This window comes from Pelophylax lessonae, assembly GCF_965119305.1.
Source record: "Pelophylax lessonae genome assembly, chromosome: 4".
Classification (NCBI taxonomy): Eukaryota; Metazoa; Chordata; class Amphibia; order Anura; family Ranidae; genus Pelophylax; species Pelophylax lessonae.
Genome location: NC_138771.1, coordinates 573977074 through 573994363, shown reverse-complemented (window position 1 = coordinate 573994363; position 17290 = coordinate 573977074). Strand labels below are relative to the sequence as shown.

The 17290-nt window shown below is 41.9% G+C and overlaps 1 protein-coding gene across 1 annotated transcript in view; it reads left to right on the top strand.

Annotated features, from left to right (window-relative positions):
• The window catches only part of PLEKHA2 (pleckstrin homology domain containing A2), a 161627-nt gene extending 144572 nt beyond the window's left edge, over positions 1-17055 (top strand). The window contains exons 10-12 of the mRNA XM_082255228.1: positions 6657-6720; positions 11829-11906; positions 16034-17055. Of these exons, the coding sequence (XP_082111354.1) occupies positions 6657-6720; positions 11829-11906; positions 16034-16333 (442 nt within the window). The 3' untranslated portion in view covers positions 16334-17055. The remainder of the gene's footprint in view (positions 1-6656; positions 6721-11828; positions 11907-16033) is intronic.
• Positions 17056-17290: the final 235 nt, after the last annotated feature.

Genomic DNA, 17290 nt, shown 5'->3' with positions numbered 1-17290 from the left:
CTCCTGAGCTTACTATATATTCATTAGGGGTGTGAACGCATGATGACGTCATTGTGAGGGCATGGTTGTAATGTATATATATTAAGATGCAGAGACCAGAGACGGGCAGAATGCACGGCAACAGCATTGGAGGAGGACAGGAGGAAGAAGAAGAGCCTAGGGCAAAAGAGCAGACAACATAAGAGCAGAAGATTGGACAGCAGAAGACTGGAGAGGAGAAGATCCAAAGAGCAGAGTGGAGAAGACCGGATGAAGATCTTTAAGAACATTTCATAAACGTCTCCTGTCGTTATTCACATACACTTCCATTTATGTGGTTAATGTGTAGGGGTACTATGTACCCCATACCCATTCACATAGTGATTGGGGTCTGGGATCTGGGGGCCACCCTTTGTTAAAGGTTGCTTCCAAAGTCCTAGGAACCCCCTGGCCGCATGACCCCCCAAAACCACCAGACAGGGTTGTGGGGATGAGGCTCTTGTCCTCCTCTACATGGGAGTAAGGTGCTTTTGGGTGTGCGGTGCAGAGGCCCCCTGGCCCAAAGCAACAAAACCCCCCCATGTTGAGGGCATGTGTCCTGCTGTGGTCCAGGGGGTGTTTGGTCCGCTTGCTCGTTCTCTTTCCTGGCCTGACAAGCTGCATGCTTGTATAAGGGTCTGGTAGGGGTTTTGGGGGTAACCCACGCTGTCTTTTTGTTGTGGGCATACCCTCAAACTCAATACCACACACAAAAGGCCTGGTTGTGAACTTGGGGGGACACCCACGGTGGGTTCTTCAATTTTTTGGTGTAGTTCCCCCTCAAAAATCTTCACAACGCAAGTGGCCCCGCAAGTCAGAGCATCCTGATCCGACTTACGGTGCGACTTCCATTCAAATAAAGAGGCTCCCATAGGGAACTAGTGTTGTAAATTGGAGGCTAAAAATAACACTGATAAAAATCATTCTGAAAAAACCTACGTGGGCACACAATTGGCTCTTGGACACTTGGTCCTGGTTCCTCCACAGTTTCTGAACTGGCTTCCATGCTGCTTGGCACGTTGCCAGGAGATCGGGCTTCTGACCTGGCTGGGGATGCCACATCCTGGCATGATGCAACATCTGCAATGTAAATTTGTAAGGGAATACAAGAATATAAGGTTAAACAATCATTGCAAATACACATATTTCTATGATCCCACTACACAAAAATCTGTGACTACCAACCTTCTTGTTGCTCTGGTGTCTGGTCACTTGTAGGCTCCACCAGGATTATTTCCGGCATAATGTCTTCATCTACATAATACAAAACATTGGCCATATCATAAAAGTCACAAGAGGTACATTTGTTAGGACATGGTGCCCTGCTTGATAGCTCTTTTAGTAACAAATATGAAGACATGTACATGGTTATCTACGAAAAATATGGTACATTAATGTTTGACAGTGCATAGGAACCAATTACCTTTAGTGGAATCTGTGCCACCTTCTGTGCCCATGTCCTCCTCTTCTTCCTCCACTGCAGATGGAGCTGCCAAACCTCTCCTCCTCCTTTCCCACTGTTTGGCACGGAGTTTACGTTTTTCTCCTATTTAAAGGTTTGAATAATAATCTGTGATTAATAGGAATGTTTGCTGAGAAGATTCGTGCAGGAAAGAACGTTCGTTGCAACACAATACATATATTTTTCACTATGGCTTCCTGACTTTTAATGTCATATACTAAAACATCAACAATAGATCGATCAAATCACGACATGACAACTAAAATGAGTAATCTAACTTTTTACATAGACATTATAATCTAGACATGTTAATACAACATACACAAAATTATAAAAAACATATTGCATGATTAAAAAAATAAAGAAAAAATAAAACTTACTTTTTTTCAAAATCCGATGGATTTGGGAAAGCTGATCCTGCTCACGGTGTTTGAGGTCAGACCATCGTTTCCTAATCTGATCTTTCGATCGCTCGACACCGAATTTTCTGACCAAACAGGCCACCACCTTGTCCATGATGCCATCTTTCCTGGCATTGGGCCGCTCGTAATTTGCCAACTTTCCATCGTAATCCATTTTTTCTAAAATGGAGACCATCTCCACCATTTCTGGCTTTGACATGGGTGTAGCCCTTGATTTTCGGGTGGCCCAATCACTTCGGCCCCCACTAATTGAGCTCCCAGATTGTTGAGACATGGTTCCTAATTAAACAATTATTATTCCACTGCCTCAGGTGTGAGTGTCGCATGTAGGCCTGATCTTCGGCACGTACACACCCCTGCACAAGCCCGCCACTGGAGGAGGAGTTGACGCCTGCGCTGTATTTAAAGGACGCCAGATCGTTCGGCCGACGATTCGCTAGCGGACATATCGAGAGTTGGAGCACGATCGAGCGGCGAATCACGACTTTTCCCCACAAACAAAGGTACGACTCTTTTAATAGAAAGTGTGTGTTTTGGGCCCTATACAGCTTTTATTAGGAATATCTTTATTATGTGCCAAAATACATGCTATTTTAATATGTTTTGTGTTGTTTTGTGTCTTGCAGGCATATACTGTCCTGCAATATGGTGGACAATTTCACCACCCACAACTTTTTAATAAGTTTTATTGATGAGTTCAGGCAACTGCCGTGTTTGTGGCAAGTGAAGTCCGCGGATTATAAAAATCGAAAACTCCGAAAACAGGCCATGGAACATTTGGTGGCCTTCTACAAGCCCGTCTATCCTGGGGCAAATTTTGAGTATATACGCAAAAAAATAAACAGTATTCGTACTGCCTACAGGCGGGAGTTAAAAAAAATAGAGGAGTCCACCCAGTCTGGAGCAGGGGCACGGAATGTACATGTACCACGGCTGTGGTACTATGATAACATGCGGTTCCTGGCAGACACCTTGGAATCCAGGCCGTCAATTTCTACACTGCCTTCTACATCGGCAGAGGGCTCAGTGTCGGTAGATCCAAGCCAGGATGAGGATTTCCTGGAGGAGAGTTTTACTCAGGTATGGCATTTCACAATATATTGTCTGCTAAAATGTAATCATGTAACAAAATTATAAGCTAAACCATAATTGACCCTTTAGGTAAACGGGCATAGCAAGGGGTTGGCATGACAGGCAACCGCCAGGGGCGCAGGCCAAGGGGGGTGGGTCACAAAAACATTGGCATTGTTTTATTGTTTATTTTAACAATCCACTCAGCCTGCACACCCCAGAACCCCCAGTTTGCAGGCGGATTCATGCAGGTGTAAAACATTGAGAGCTGCTTCATGCAGGTGTAAAACATTGAGAGCTGCTTCATGCAGGTGTAAAACATTGAGAGCAGCTGAGCCAAAAGACCAGGAGACTGAGACTGCCTCTCACTGCATCCCCAGCACCCCTCCGGTCTTACAAACACTGCTGCATCCCCAGCACACCTCTGATCCTTAGAAACACTGCTGTAGCCTCAGCATTCCTCTGGCTCAACCTTTTTTAATACAAAACTAACAGCTCCTGCAAATGATACATCCATCCTTGCTTCCATGTCTCTGGTCTCTCACTCTGGGTCAGCAAGGCAGGTGGCTTCCTTATTCCTGTTTCCCTGCACTGCTTCACCCTCAATGCCCTACATCAAGCCCTCTGCAAGTTCAGGCCCCTCTCTCTCTGCAACCCCCTCCTCTCTCTCTCACACCCCCTCTTTCTCTCCCTCTCTCTATCTCTCAACCCTCTCTTTCTTTTTCACACCTGAGACAATGATTGCCCACTAGAGAGCTCTACACTGGGCAAACAAGGGGCAAATTAGAAACTTTTAATGCCCTTTAATTTTTTTTTGGGGGGGTGGGTTACAGTTTTCCATTGATCTTGGGGGGGGGGGGGGTTGTTGCCAAATACAGCTCCTCAACAAGGGCACTGGAGACCCTAGATATGCCACTGTATGTAAAGTCTGCTATTTGTTCACAATAATATAACAAACATGACTTTTTATATACACTATAACATTCTAATCAATTGTTCATTTCATCAACAGGGAAGTGTCACTGAGGAGGAGCCAGGTTGCAGCCAGGAGCCTGGGGAGCCTGTGGAGCCTGAGGAGCCTGCGGAACTCTTTCCACCACCACCTCCTCCTGCCAAACGGAGGCAAAAGAGGAAACACATAGACGACATCACAGATGAATTCATACAGGAGGCCACCATAGCCCTCCGTAGGAAACCGGAGGCAAATGAGTCCTTCGGGAATATGACTGCCAAAATCCTGGATAAGGTGGACCTCAGGCAGTGTCAGTATGCCAGAAAAATTATTCTGGATGTGCTGCAAAACGCTGAAAACGGCATACTTAATGAGCACAGCCATGCATGCCAGGAGCACCCGTGCCCTCCACCTCCACCTCCACCTCCACCTCCACAACACCCACCACCTCGCCAAATGCCACATGGCCAGTGGCAATATGGCCAGCAGGATCCAAACCTGCCCTCATGGCAACCTGATTATAGCTATCACCAACTTTAATTTTTGTAACCCCCTATTATTTACTTTACCCCTGTTTGCCAGTTTCTAGTTTAATTTTGTCCAAATGGACCTTTTTTATGTTTAGTTTATTATACGGAAAGTATTGATGTTTGCTTTTTTTTTTTTTTGCTGAGATCCAAAAAATAAAGAAAATTGAAAATAAAAAATGGCCTATCTGAATTTGTTAACATGTTTAATATTGTGCATAACCTGAAAAATATGTTTTAGACATTAATTCATAAAAGAATAAAGGGTCATATCAATAGTTAGATCTTTGGTGTGAAAATACAAAAATAATGGTGAAGAGTTCAAATTATTTAATTCTAAAATTTGATAGAACAGATAGAATAGACAAACATTATCTTCATCATAACAGAACACATGCCTTTTTATTAGAAAAGTATGGCATTATGAGCAGCATCTTCCTTCTTCTCACATTTATCAAGATGAGCATGTGCTCCGCATTTCACCTATTTCTTGGACTTCCGCGAGCCGAAAGTTCTTTCTGAATAAAATGTTGAGTTTACTAGAGAAAATTCTTCCGGGAACTCATTTGGTTTGATCATGCGTGTTGGGATTTGTAGCTGTGTGTCGGCAGAATTGCGTACTGACAGGCGAACAATCGTCCGTTCTGGTGTCGGCATACAAATATTTTCATGTTTGCAAGAAAGACTTTTGTCCGCGGATTGTGCGCAGACATCTGTCGGAGGCACCATACTAACACGCGTACAATCGGCAGATCCTTCGTCCACCGACGTTTGTATGCCGACGATCGGTACGTGTGTACGGGGCTTGAGCTCCAGAGATGCAGTCAGGAGATGGGAGAAAGTTGTAGAAAGTCAACCATCACTGCAGTCCTCCACCAGTCGGGGCTTTATGGCAGAGTGGCCTGACAGAAGCCTCTCCTCAGTGTAAGACACATGAAAGCCCGCATGGAGTTTGCTAAAAAACACCTGAAGGACTCCAAGATGGTGAGACATAAGATTCTCTGGTCTGATGAGACCAAAATAGAACTTTTTGGCCTTAATTCTAAGCGGTATGTGTGGAGAAAACCAGGCACTGCTCATCACCTGTCCAATACAGTCCCAACAGTGAAGCATGGTGGTGGCAGCATCATGCTGTGGGGGTGTTTTTCAGCTGCAGGGACAGGACGACTGGTTGCAATTGAGGGAAAGATAAATGCGGCCAAGTACAGGGATATCCTGGACAAAAACCTTCTCCAGAGTGCTCTGGAACTCAGACTGGGCCGAAGGTTTACCTTCCAACAAGACAATGACCCTAAGCACACAGCTACAATAACGAAGGAGTGGCTTCACAACAACTCCGTGACTGTTCTTGAATGGCCCAGCCAGAGCCCTGACTTAAACCCAATTGAGCATCTCTGGAGAGACCTAAAAATGGCTGTCCACCAACGTTTACCATCCAACCTGACAGAACTGGAGAGGATCTGCAAGGAGGAATGGCAGAGGATCCCCAAATCCAGGTATGAAAGACTTGTTGCATCTTTCCCAAAAAGACTCCTGGCTGTATTAGATCAAAAGGGGGCTTCTACTAAATACTGAGCAAAGGGTCTGAATACTTAGGACCATGTGATATTTCAGTTTTTCTTTTTTAATAAATCTGCAACAATGTCAACAATTCTGTGTTTTTCTGTCAGTATGGGGTGCTATGTGTACATTCATGAGGAAGAAGAATGAACCTAAATGATTTTAGCAAATGGCTGCAATATAACAAAGAGTGAAAAATGTAAGGGGGTCTGAATACTTTCCGTACCCACTGTATATATATTTTTTTTTTTCACAAAATCCACACTATGTGTAGAGCTTTCTTTAGGCAGCTTAATGAGTGAAATTGAGAGCTTGCACTGCAGCAACAGTTTCCCCATCAGAAGTACCAGTGTGACCAGTGCCAGTGTCTGGGGCTGGCTTTTCCAGTCCCCAGCTTTCTATATGACATTGCCATTCTTCAAGTGTCTGTATGCAGAACTTGGGAGAAACCAAAAGGGTGAAATCTGTGACTCAAAATTGGCAAATCTGACCTGGTGGTTGGGTTGGCGACATCCAATACAAACCTTGGGAATAAAAGTCCAGATACTGGACAGGTACTGTGTTTATTTGGATTTTTTTTTTTTTTTTCAAGAAATAAGTAGATCTGGAAAATTGTAATGAATAACCTTTATTTTTTCTTATAGGGATTTACTTATGAGGGACAATCTGTTTGAAGTTATTACTGCTCCAAGAACATTCTATATACAGGTATTTTTTTAATATTGATGCTGTATTAATAATAGAGTAATTACACAGTATAAATGTCAAAAAATTATTATTCTTTAGAATTTTTCAGGTGCTACAATGATAAACCTCACATGTACACAAAATTTCATGTAAACAAGTTCAATTCTATTTAAACATTAAGATTCACCAAATCGATAAAATGTATCCATGATATCAGTTTGGAGGTTTTTAATGTTTAATTAAAAGTGATATATTTTTTTATTGACATTTTTTGTACATGTGTGGTTTATCATATTAGCACCTGGAAAGTTCCAAAGAATATTCGCTTTTGGTTATATATGTTTATACCTGAGATGTGGTGCATTGACCCCATGGGCTGGTCCATGCCCAGGGGCGTATCTGCCATGAGACAAACAAGGCGTTTGCCTTGGGCAGCATTTTACAGGGACACTAGAGAGGAGTCCTCTTGCTGAGGACTGCAGAGAACAGGGGCAGACTGGATTGCTGATCTCATGCCCCAAAAAAGGCCACTGAAGAGGTGGCCGAGGCCTGGAGTTGGCTCCACCCTTGGCTCTACTGCCCACTGGTTGCTAGGGCAGCACCGCCTGGCATCTAGCAACCAGTGACGTCACGTCACCTCCCTATCCTAATGCAGAGGGAGGCCAAGGCCCCAGCTTTCAAAGCAGAGGAGGATTTAACTTCATGAAAACCCTGAGGTGAGGCTGGAGCCGTGTGTGCAGTGTCATGAGGGAGCCGGGCATTACAGAGCTAGAGACCCATACAAAAGGGAGGGGTTCATGATGGGACTTGTAGTCCTTCACCTTTGGGGGATGTGAACCCCTCCCCCTCCCCCAAAAGTAAAGGACTACAGGTCACAGCATGAAACCCTCAGAGCAAGCAAGCTGATCAAGTTAGTGCCCTAGGCTCTTTCCTGTAAGACCTCTTAAAATGCAGACTGAGCTTATAAATCTTAACTGCAAGCTGCTTATGAGCAATGTTCTTGCTACAGAACATATTTCATACCTCAGTAACAATTGTAAAAGACACTTCTGTCATAGGTCCAGCCATCTTTGCAAAACCCAGTGCTCTTTTCTTCCCATTGATTTACTGTGGGATTGGGCAAAAATCCTTCAACAATATGGTACCAAACACACCTATGTGGCTTTTTGTTCTTGTTCGGTGGGATGTACAACTAGAAAAGCTGTATCTCTTCTTGGCTGTTCATGAAGTTTGCAGGAATGATCAGACTGCCGGCTATCAGTGCTGCCTATTAGTGCCCCCTATTAGTGCCCATCAGTGCCCTTTAGTACTGCCTATCGGTGCCCATCATTGCCACCCATAAGTGCTGCATATCAGTGCAGCTTCATCATTTCCTCCTCATCAGTGCCCACCAGTGCTGCCTCAACCTCTGCCCTGCTGACCCCATCCTTTGCTCCATGGACCACATATGTGAAACTCGGATGAATCATGTATCAGGGTCTGATAGAAGCCACAGCTGTTCACTGTGAACGGCTGTAGCTTCCTCATCAGCCCATTAGACAAGAACGGTTTAACGTGGTTGGTGTGGGACAAATTTAGATGGGGGCGCCCAATTTATTTTTTCTTGACTAGGACAGCTCAAAACCAAAATACACCACTGTCCATGCCTACATTTATCACAATCTATGTATTGTAGAAGATTGACTATATTGTAATATTTTAGTCTTCAAAACCTGTTAGTATCACACTTGGTCTTATATCTGTACCTCGGAAACAGGAATTGATAACCTCAGCAAAACATTAAATAATCATCTATGTTTGACAGTCAGGCCACTAACAGCTTCTAAAATGAGTCAGCAATGGCAGTTACCATATTTTTTAACTTACCAGGTTCACTTGATTGCCAATATTCTAGCTTTGGATCTGCATATAAATAAAATACAGAAAAGACGTAAGATACTGTGCCGGGAAACAGGACACGCTCCAATGCCTGCCGTTTAATTCACGCATTGATCAAGACGTTCAGATCCAGTATTGGCTGTTTATGTTGGAGGAACTTCTTAACTGAAACCTCTGAATGCAAACACGGGCCTATTTAAACATGGAAACACGTTATTCTAACACATTAATTTCTGGAAGCATCCAAAGAACTTGGTGACAGATTGTGGCAGACAGGCCTTTCTGGAGATGACTGTGACATCAGCCCAGACTCAGCTGTCTCACAAATGCCTACTTTATTCCTGCCACGTGTTCCTCATGTGAAATGATGCCAGATGGGCACTGGGTGAACCACATCTTTTTAACTGACAGTGTTTTTTTTTTTAAGAACCTTGTTTTCCTTTTGTTACAACAGCCAACCCGCTGTCACACAGGGTGTAAGTGAATCACATGATGAGAACGACACTGTGCCGGAACACGTTTTATACACTGACCCCTCTCTCATCATAAAGAAACAGTGCTGTGATAGTTTGACTGATAATTACTGCGTCATGCAACACTGTACTCAAATACATGTTTTTAATCATTAGGTAATATTATAATCAGATAATATCATTTTTTTAATCATTAGATAATATTAATGAATAATCAGATAATATTGTTTGATAGTATTTAATAACCACAGGGTTTTATTTTTTTTTTTTTTTATCATTTTTGAATACACTTTTTTGGTGGTATACCCACTTGAGTTTTTAGTTATCATTTTTAGATACTCTCTTTTTGAGAAATTGAATAACAACATGGGTTTTAGCTTTTTATCATTTATAGATACTTTATTTTGGTGGTATTTAAAAACCACTGGGGTTTCATTGTTTCTACAATTTTTAGATACTCTGTTTTGGTGGTATTTAATAAGCACTGGGCTTTTCATTTTTTTTATTATTTTAGATACTGTCTTTTGGTGATATTTAGTAACCACTGGAGTTTTAATTTTTATCATTTTTAGATACTGGGGTTTTCTTTTTTTCTTTTACAATTTTTTAGATACTCTCTTTTGGTGATATTTAATACCTACTGGCATTTTAATTTTTTAAAAATACTTTTAGATACTGTCTTTTAGTAGTATGTAATAACCACTGGGGTTTTAAGTTTTCTCTTTAAACGTTTTTATCATTAAAACATCAACTGGGGTTTAAATTCTTGACTAAATAAAGGAAAAAAGACAAACATTAAAAAAAAAAATGTTCCCTTACTTCTGGTAAAATAAAAATGTCAAGATAGCACAAACACCCTCAAGGTGATCTCATTTTTTTTCTATAATGATTTTTAATGCAAGTGCCGTTTGGTGCCCATGTTACAATTTACAGAGGTATATTTGGAGTTAACTATTAAAATTCACAATTCAAGTCAAACACACATAAACAAGGAGTAACAAATATAGTAAAATCAGGAAGGTGGGTAGTTGGTAGTGGGGTGGGGGTCAGGTGATCTCATTTTTTGGCAACATTTTGGGAGAATGAAGAAACTTGCTGGTATTGGGGTGGTTAATACATGGACCTTGGTAATGGCTTACTAGATACATTAAATGTGGGAGGAGGGGATGTAGGAGTTAATGTATGGGTTGCATTCAGTAGGAAAGATGCAGATGAAGAAGTTTAATGTGCGGATGTGTAGGATATGGGAGGTGAATGGTTAACATGCAGGTCAAATACAGATACGGGATGGAGATCAAATATACAGGAGAGTACCTGGTGGGAATTGAGCTAGAGAGGGGGTTTCTGTTGCACTACTTGTCCAACACCCCTGGTAGTGGTGAGAAGAGATGTGTGGCCGATCTAGCAGGCAGCGCCGACTGTTGGTTGCAGGAAACAGAATACTATGCACCACCAGACATGACCAGGGGCATGAACACGGTGACACTGGATAAGAAGACAGGTGCGAAGTCAGAACACAAGCTAAGGATGTCAAATTCCGGGAAGCGAGGTACAGGAACGCAAGAGTCAGGATACAATTTGAGCTCAGTTCACAGCTGGGCAGCAAAGTACTGAATCAGGAAGCAGGATACAGAATTCAAACAGAGGCCAAGGTCACAACTAGTAGACAGGAATCCAAAGACAGGTCAAAGGAAAGCCGGGTCGTAGATGGGAAAGCAAATTTAGGGACTAGCTGAAGATCACTCAGCAATCTGTCCATGTCCCAATCCATGTTCATGTCACAATCCAGCTTTAATAGGCCGGTGCCAAAACCAGTGCTGAGTGTAAATGTGCACACCCTGTTTAGCCTTTGCTCGGAATTATGAGCATGCACATGTGCATGAGCATGTGATAGTCTTCTCGTTTTAGCACATACTGGACTTTTCTAAGAGGAGGGAGAGATAATTAATAAACAGTCACAACCCCTCTATTCTTAATCTGCAATCTGAAACTAATGAATATTTGTTCATTAGTTTTTCACCTTCCTCCATTGTAAGAGGAAGGTGCGGGCCCTCAAATGTAAACAGTAATGTGTTTAGATTTGTGATTGCTGTGATTGGTCATAACTGTGCCTGCTATAGCAAATGACAGCTCTGATTACAGGGTGCTTTAAAAAGTGATTGTAGGAATAAACACGCACCCCTTCATGAAAGTGCAGCAGTAAACAAGGTGTGTGTCAGTTCCTCTGAATTCCTTGTACAGCAGCATGACTTGGGCAAGTACTAGGAGCCAAAGACAAGCACTCGCAATCAAAGCAGCCATCTTCTTGCTAGTTGAGGTGTCAGACGGCTGTGTGCCAAGGTGCAGCTTGCGTTACAGGGCACCTAGGGACTGAATAATGTAAAAAATTTGTAATCATTCTTCTTTAAGGGAACATGGAACCTACCACAGTGCCACTGCTGACTACCTTTTTTAAAAAATGCTTGTTACCGAGTTGTCATGCTGATGCTCCTGTGCTTTCCGAGTCACTAAACTTGATCCATTACAGAGGTAAGTCATCAAGAGACTGATCAGACTTTACTTGCTGCCTACTTGCTCTGGGTCTGAGTATAGAAGCCAGATACAGTCAGTCAGCAAGCATTTTCAGCTGGAGGTCAGAAGTACCAACCTCCATACTTATTTCTTGACATCTGTACATTAGAACGTAAGCAAGCTGTTCTGAATTTACTCTCATCTGATCCAACACCCTTTTTCTATTTGTGAGCAAAGCTGAATATCTAATCTGCCTTTCCCCCATAGACTGACAGCCCGCAAGAGATGCACAGCTGGATAAAGGCAATAAATACCGCCATTCAAACCTACAGAATGCGCTATCGGGTATGTAAATAATATATTCTTTACCGAATGACATATGATCACTTGATAAACTAAAAGTCCATATCATTTTATAAATACAGATGATTAAAGCTGAACTCCAGCCTTACCTTCAGCCTTACACAATTGTACAGGCTTCTCTCCTGTACTGAAAATACTGCACCCTGTGAGCTTCTTGCAGTGTCTGTCTAGCCCACCTTATTTCCTAGAAGGAGGATGTCCAGCAATATTTAGCTCTTTCCTCCTCAACTTGACTGTTCCTGAACCACCCCTTTCAGTCCTTACATTTCAGTTCTTTCAATCTTGTAGACTCTGCATCACACATGGGCATTACTTAGCACAGACTGCCTGCTAACACTTACTCTTCTAGACACACTCACCCATCAAGGCATTTTAATATCTGCATAAAACCTCCCAAGAGTCAGTCAGCTGTATCTTGAGAGGGGTACTGGGGCAGGGTGATGTGATGTTTTTGAGAAGGTAAGTACAACATCTTCCTTGCCCCTCCTACCAGCCATGACCTGCCTGCATTGCATTAAGAAGCACAGAGATTCAGTGATGAGATCAATGGGTCTAAAATGAGGTACAGTATCTCACAAAAGTGAGTACACCCCTCACATTTTTGTAAATAGTTTATTATATCTTTACATGTGACAACACTGAAGAAATGACACTTTGCTACAATGTAAAGTAGTGAGTGTACAGCTTGTATAACAGTGTAAATTTGCTGTCCCCTCAAAATAACTCAACACACAGCCATTAATGTCTAAACTGCTGGCAACAAAAGTGAGTACACTCCTAAGTGAAAATGTCCAAATTGGGCCCAAAGTGTCAATATTTTGTGTGGCCACCATTATTTTCCAGTCTTAACCTTCTTAGGCATGGAGTTCACCAGAGCTTCACAGGTTGCCACTGGAGTCCTCTTCCACTTCTCCATGATCACATCACGGAGTTGGTGGATGTTAGAGACCTTGTGCTTCTCCACCTGATTGAAGATGCCCCACAGATGCTCAATAGGGTTTAGGTCTGGAGACATGTTTGGCCAGTCCATCACTGTTAACCTCAGCTTCTTTAGCAAGGCAGTGGGCATCTTGGAGTTGTGTTTGGGGTCGTTATCATGTTGGAATACTGCCCAGTGGCCCAATCTCTGAAGGTAGGGGATCATGCTCTGCTTTAGTATGTCACAGTACATGTTGGCATTCATGGTTCCCTCAATGAACTGTAGCTCCCCAGTGCTAGCAGCACTCATGCAGCCCCAGACCATGACACTCCCACCACCATGCTTGACTGTAGGCAGAACTCACTTGTCTTTGCACTTCTCACCTGTTTTGCCGCCACACATGCTTGACACCATCTGAACCAAATAAGTCTATCTTGGTCTCACCAGACCACAGGACATGGTTACAGTAACCCATGTCCTTAGTCTGCTTGTCTTCAGCAAACTGTTTGTGGGCTTTCTTGTGCATCATCTTTAGAAGAGGCTTCCTTCTGGGATGACAGCCATGCAGACCAATTTGATGCAGTGTGCGGCGTATGGTCTGAGCACTAACAGGCTGACCCCCCACCCCTTCAACCTTTGCAGCAACGCTGGCACCACTCATACGTCTATTTTCCAAAGACAACGTCTGGATATGACGCTGAGCACATGCACTCAATTTCTTTGGTCGACCCTGGCGAGGCCTGTTCTGAGTGGAACCTGTCCTGTTAAACCACTGTATGGTCTTGGCCACTGTGCTGCAGCTCAGTTTCAGGTTCCTGGCAATCTTCTTATAGCCTAGGCCATCTTTATGTAGAGCAACAATTCTTTTTTTCAGATCCTTAGAGAGTTCTTTGCCATGAGGTGCCATGTTGAACTTCCAGTGACCAGTATGAGAGAGTGAGAGCGATAACACCAAATTTAACACACCTGCTCCCCATTCACACCCGAGACCTTGTAACACTAACGAGTCACATGACATTGGGGAGGGAAAATGGCTAATTGGGCCCAATTTGGACATTTTAATTTAGGGGTGTACTCACTTTCGTTGCCAGCGGTTTAGACATTATTGGCTATGTGTTGAGTTATTTTAAAGGGGACAGCAAATTTTCACTCTTATACGAGCTGCACACTCACTACTTTACTTTGTAGCAAAGTGTAATTTCTTCAGTGTTATCACATGAAAAGATATAATAAAATATTTACAAAAATGTAAGGGGTGTACTCACTTTTGTGAGATACTGTATGTCATGAAAATGGAAAGGTTTTTTGAAAGATTTCATTAGCATGTTGATGAGCCAAGAAAGGAGGAACCAGGAAAAGCAAAATCTAAGTAGAATAAACGTCAGCTTTACAAAGTAAACTTCATGTTTCTTAAGTAATACTAATTGGTGTCTGCTCCCTGCCTGTATTGATTGCTCATACCTTTTCAAGCAATTCATTCAAAATGATTGAATAATAATGTAATGATGTGATCAAAAACATCTTTGGTATTTTATTTTAACCTTTCAAGCCAGCATAGTTTAAGGAGTGCTCCTTTTGGCCTGCCAGATTCCAATCCCCCCATGGGTGTAAAGACCTATGCTTTAGAACATCTCTTGTAAATGATATATTTAGAAAGGTCTTAGATTTTTTTTTTAATGAGTAATTTTCCATTTATCTATAATGAATATGCCATTAGGTATTTCAACAGTCACACTTAAAATAATACTGGGATTTCACAACCAGATCTTAAAATTAGAGACTGCCAAAGACAGGAAAACAAGATTGTGCAATTGGGTGTCTGACTTTCCAGGCAGCTTTATTTGGTGTGTTACCATGTGTGCCTGTCAAATGGGTAGTACAAGTTTTAAAGGACCCCAGTGATGATAGCCACATGATAGCCATATGTCAGGATAGTTGTATTTATGAGTATTTTATATCAGTTGGCCTATACTAGCCAGAGAATAAAAATAGAGAATGTTTCTGATGCCTATACAGAAGCCTGGCACTGGTAGTTTTTGATGTTGGGCTTTGACAGAGAAGAAGTTAAAACAACAATGTTTCCCTATAGGGCAGTAACACTAGGTTCACCTTTAAAAAAAAATTATAATTGCACATTTTTTTTGCAGGAAAAAAATGTGCATTTACTATTCCTTTTCTTAGGAGAATTTAAAGCCTGTAGAAACAAATTAAGTTCGCTTGAGTTTGCTTCTCAGCTACTTATCAAGACCCCCCTCTTTGGAATATATGTACCCTGAATACTTTCACTACCATGCTGTCTTTATGGTGATTGACTCACATTGGGTCTGAATGGTTCCCCATAGGGAAGTTGGTCCTTTTATTTTAGGATTATGTGTACAAGACCATTGGCTGTTTACGTAATGTAGCTGAATTTTCCACCTAGGTGGCAGTGCCTTTACTTTGGCTTACTCATTGGCATACGCACCTCTATGGGCAACATACACATACTATGAATTCCAGTCTACCCTACAGGCTGAAATTACTCTATTAAAGATTAGGGGGGGGGGGGGGTTCAAGCATACTGATTCTATCACATGTGCTCCTGAAGAAGGATTCCTGCATTGAGTCCACATGTAAACTGTAATTAGAATCTTTGCATGTTGTAAACCCCTACGTGGAGAGTAATTTTCAAGGTTGTGTAATCGATTTTTAATGGTACATAATAAAGTTGTTTTTATGGTAATATCTTCTATATGTCCACATAAAGTCCGTGGCTATATATGTTGTTCATAGTTGTACACAAGCAAGGACAAACAGAAAGCATCAATTCAATATGAGCATTGGTGCATTTATTTGTAAATCTAAAGCATACTGAAAGGGATATTATGGAGTTGATTCTCTAATAGCAAATATGCTGTTCACTTTGCAAGGGAAGTTTCACTTTGCATGGGGATTTTCCCAAGAGCTTAGTGAATGTGGTGAAATTTCATTTGGAAAAACTAGCCAATCGTGTGCAAGGAAAATGGATAAACAGCACTTTTGCATGCACATGATTGTTTGAAAAAAGTCAGCAGAGTTTCACCTGATTTACTAAGCTTCAGGAGAAATTTCCATGCAAATTTCCTTGCAAAGTGAACAGTTTTTGTGTCTTTCACAAATCTACTCCTATGTGTCAGTGTTTTCAAACCATACCACTATTTTTTTCTTGCAGGAGTCCTGTGGACGTACTATGTCTCTCAACCGATCTGTCTCCTCACAAGCCTCTTTTCATTCTTCACCCTATTGTGATGATAAGCGTCCGCTAGGAAAGTCTACATCTTTGAAATCATCATGGCAGCCTTGGACACCAATACCCAAACATGAGCCAGAGCAGCCAGTAGAAATGGCAGGGGCAGGATTGAGAGATGAAGTTGGAAGTCGAGCCAGACACTGGTCTGAACCACAACGACAGACGGATAGTCCATTTCCATTCAGACTAGATGAAATGAACATTCGTACATCTGATGTGTAGCAAGATGGCTGCAGCACACAGTTGGATCATCGTAATATTATGCAAAATGCCTTGTTACCGGACAAAGAAAAATTCCTCTCTTGAGGGTAAAATTGGTTTAATTTAGCCCTTAATAGAGACGGTTCCACATTTGCTGCTTGGCTTCAGCCAAACACCTTTATTAAACTTTCATTATCAGTTATTTACATCTGTACAATAGTATTTCTAGAGTACAGAGCCACCACAGCAGGAATTTGGTTATTGTGTTTGGGTACTTATTTGCCAACAGTGGTTGGCATTTGGCTGAATATACTTGGTGGTGTAAGAAGACATATTGGGAGTGGTTAAGGTATATGAAGGTGAATCGTTCCACAGATTCCACTTGGAAATTAGAGCAATCATGGTGGAACTACAGGCGGTGCAGTTGCTTTTGCATGGCATGATGGGGCCTGAGTTTCAGCATTCCCTAGAGCCATGCTTAGAAAGTTGGGGGTGTACACTTACAGCAATAATATGTACAGTCTCCAAATGTAAATAGAACACTCCACCTACAATGGCATCTATGCTCTGTCGTGTGCAAATATGGAAAATATGAAACCCTAGGTGATGTGAGTGGAAGCACAATGCCCATGGATACAGCTTGCTATATAGATACCATGTTACAGTATTCATTTGTTGTTTAAAGATGAAAGTAAGCTGGAAAATGCTTTATGGCATTCAACCCAGAACTTTACTGTGAAAAAAAGAATAATTATTATTATATTTATAATAATAATAATTATTATAATAATAATAAGTGCCTCTTTGATAAGGATCCGTTGAGAGTCCTAATAGTGCCATTTGTCTGAAAGTGGTCAGGAGTTCAGGCCATGCACGGTGTTAGTGGTTAGGCTCCATAGCAGTAGTTGACAGGTTTTCAGTAATCATACATATGGATGTATCTGTCTGCAAATTTGTTTTGGCTTAAAGTGTAACTCC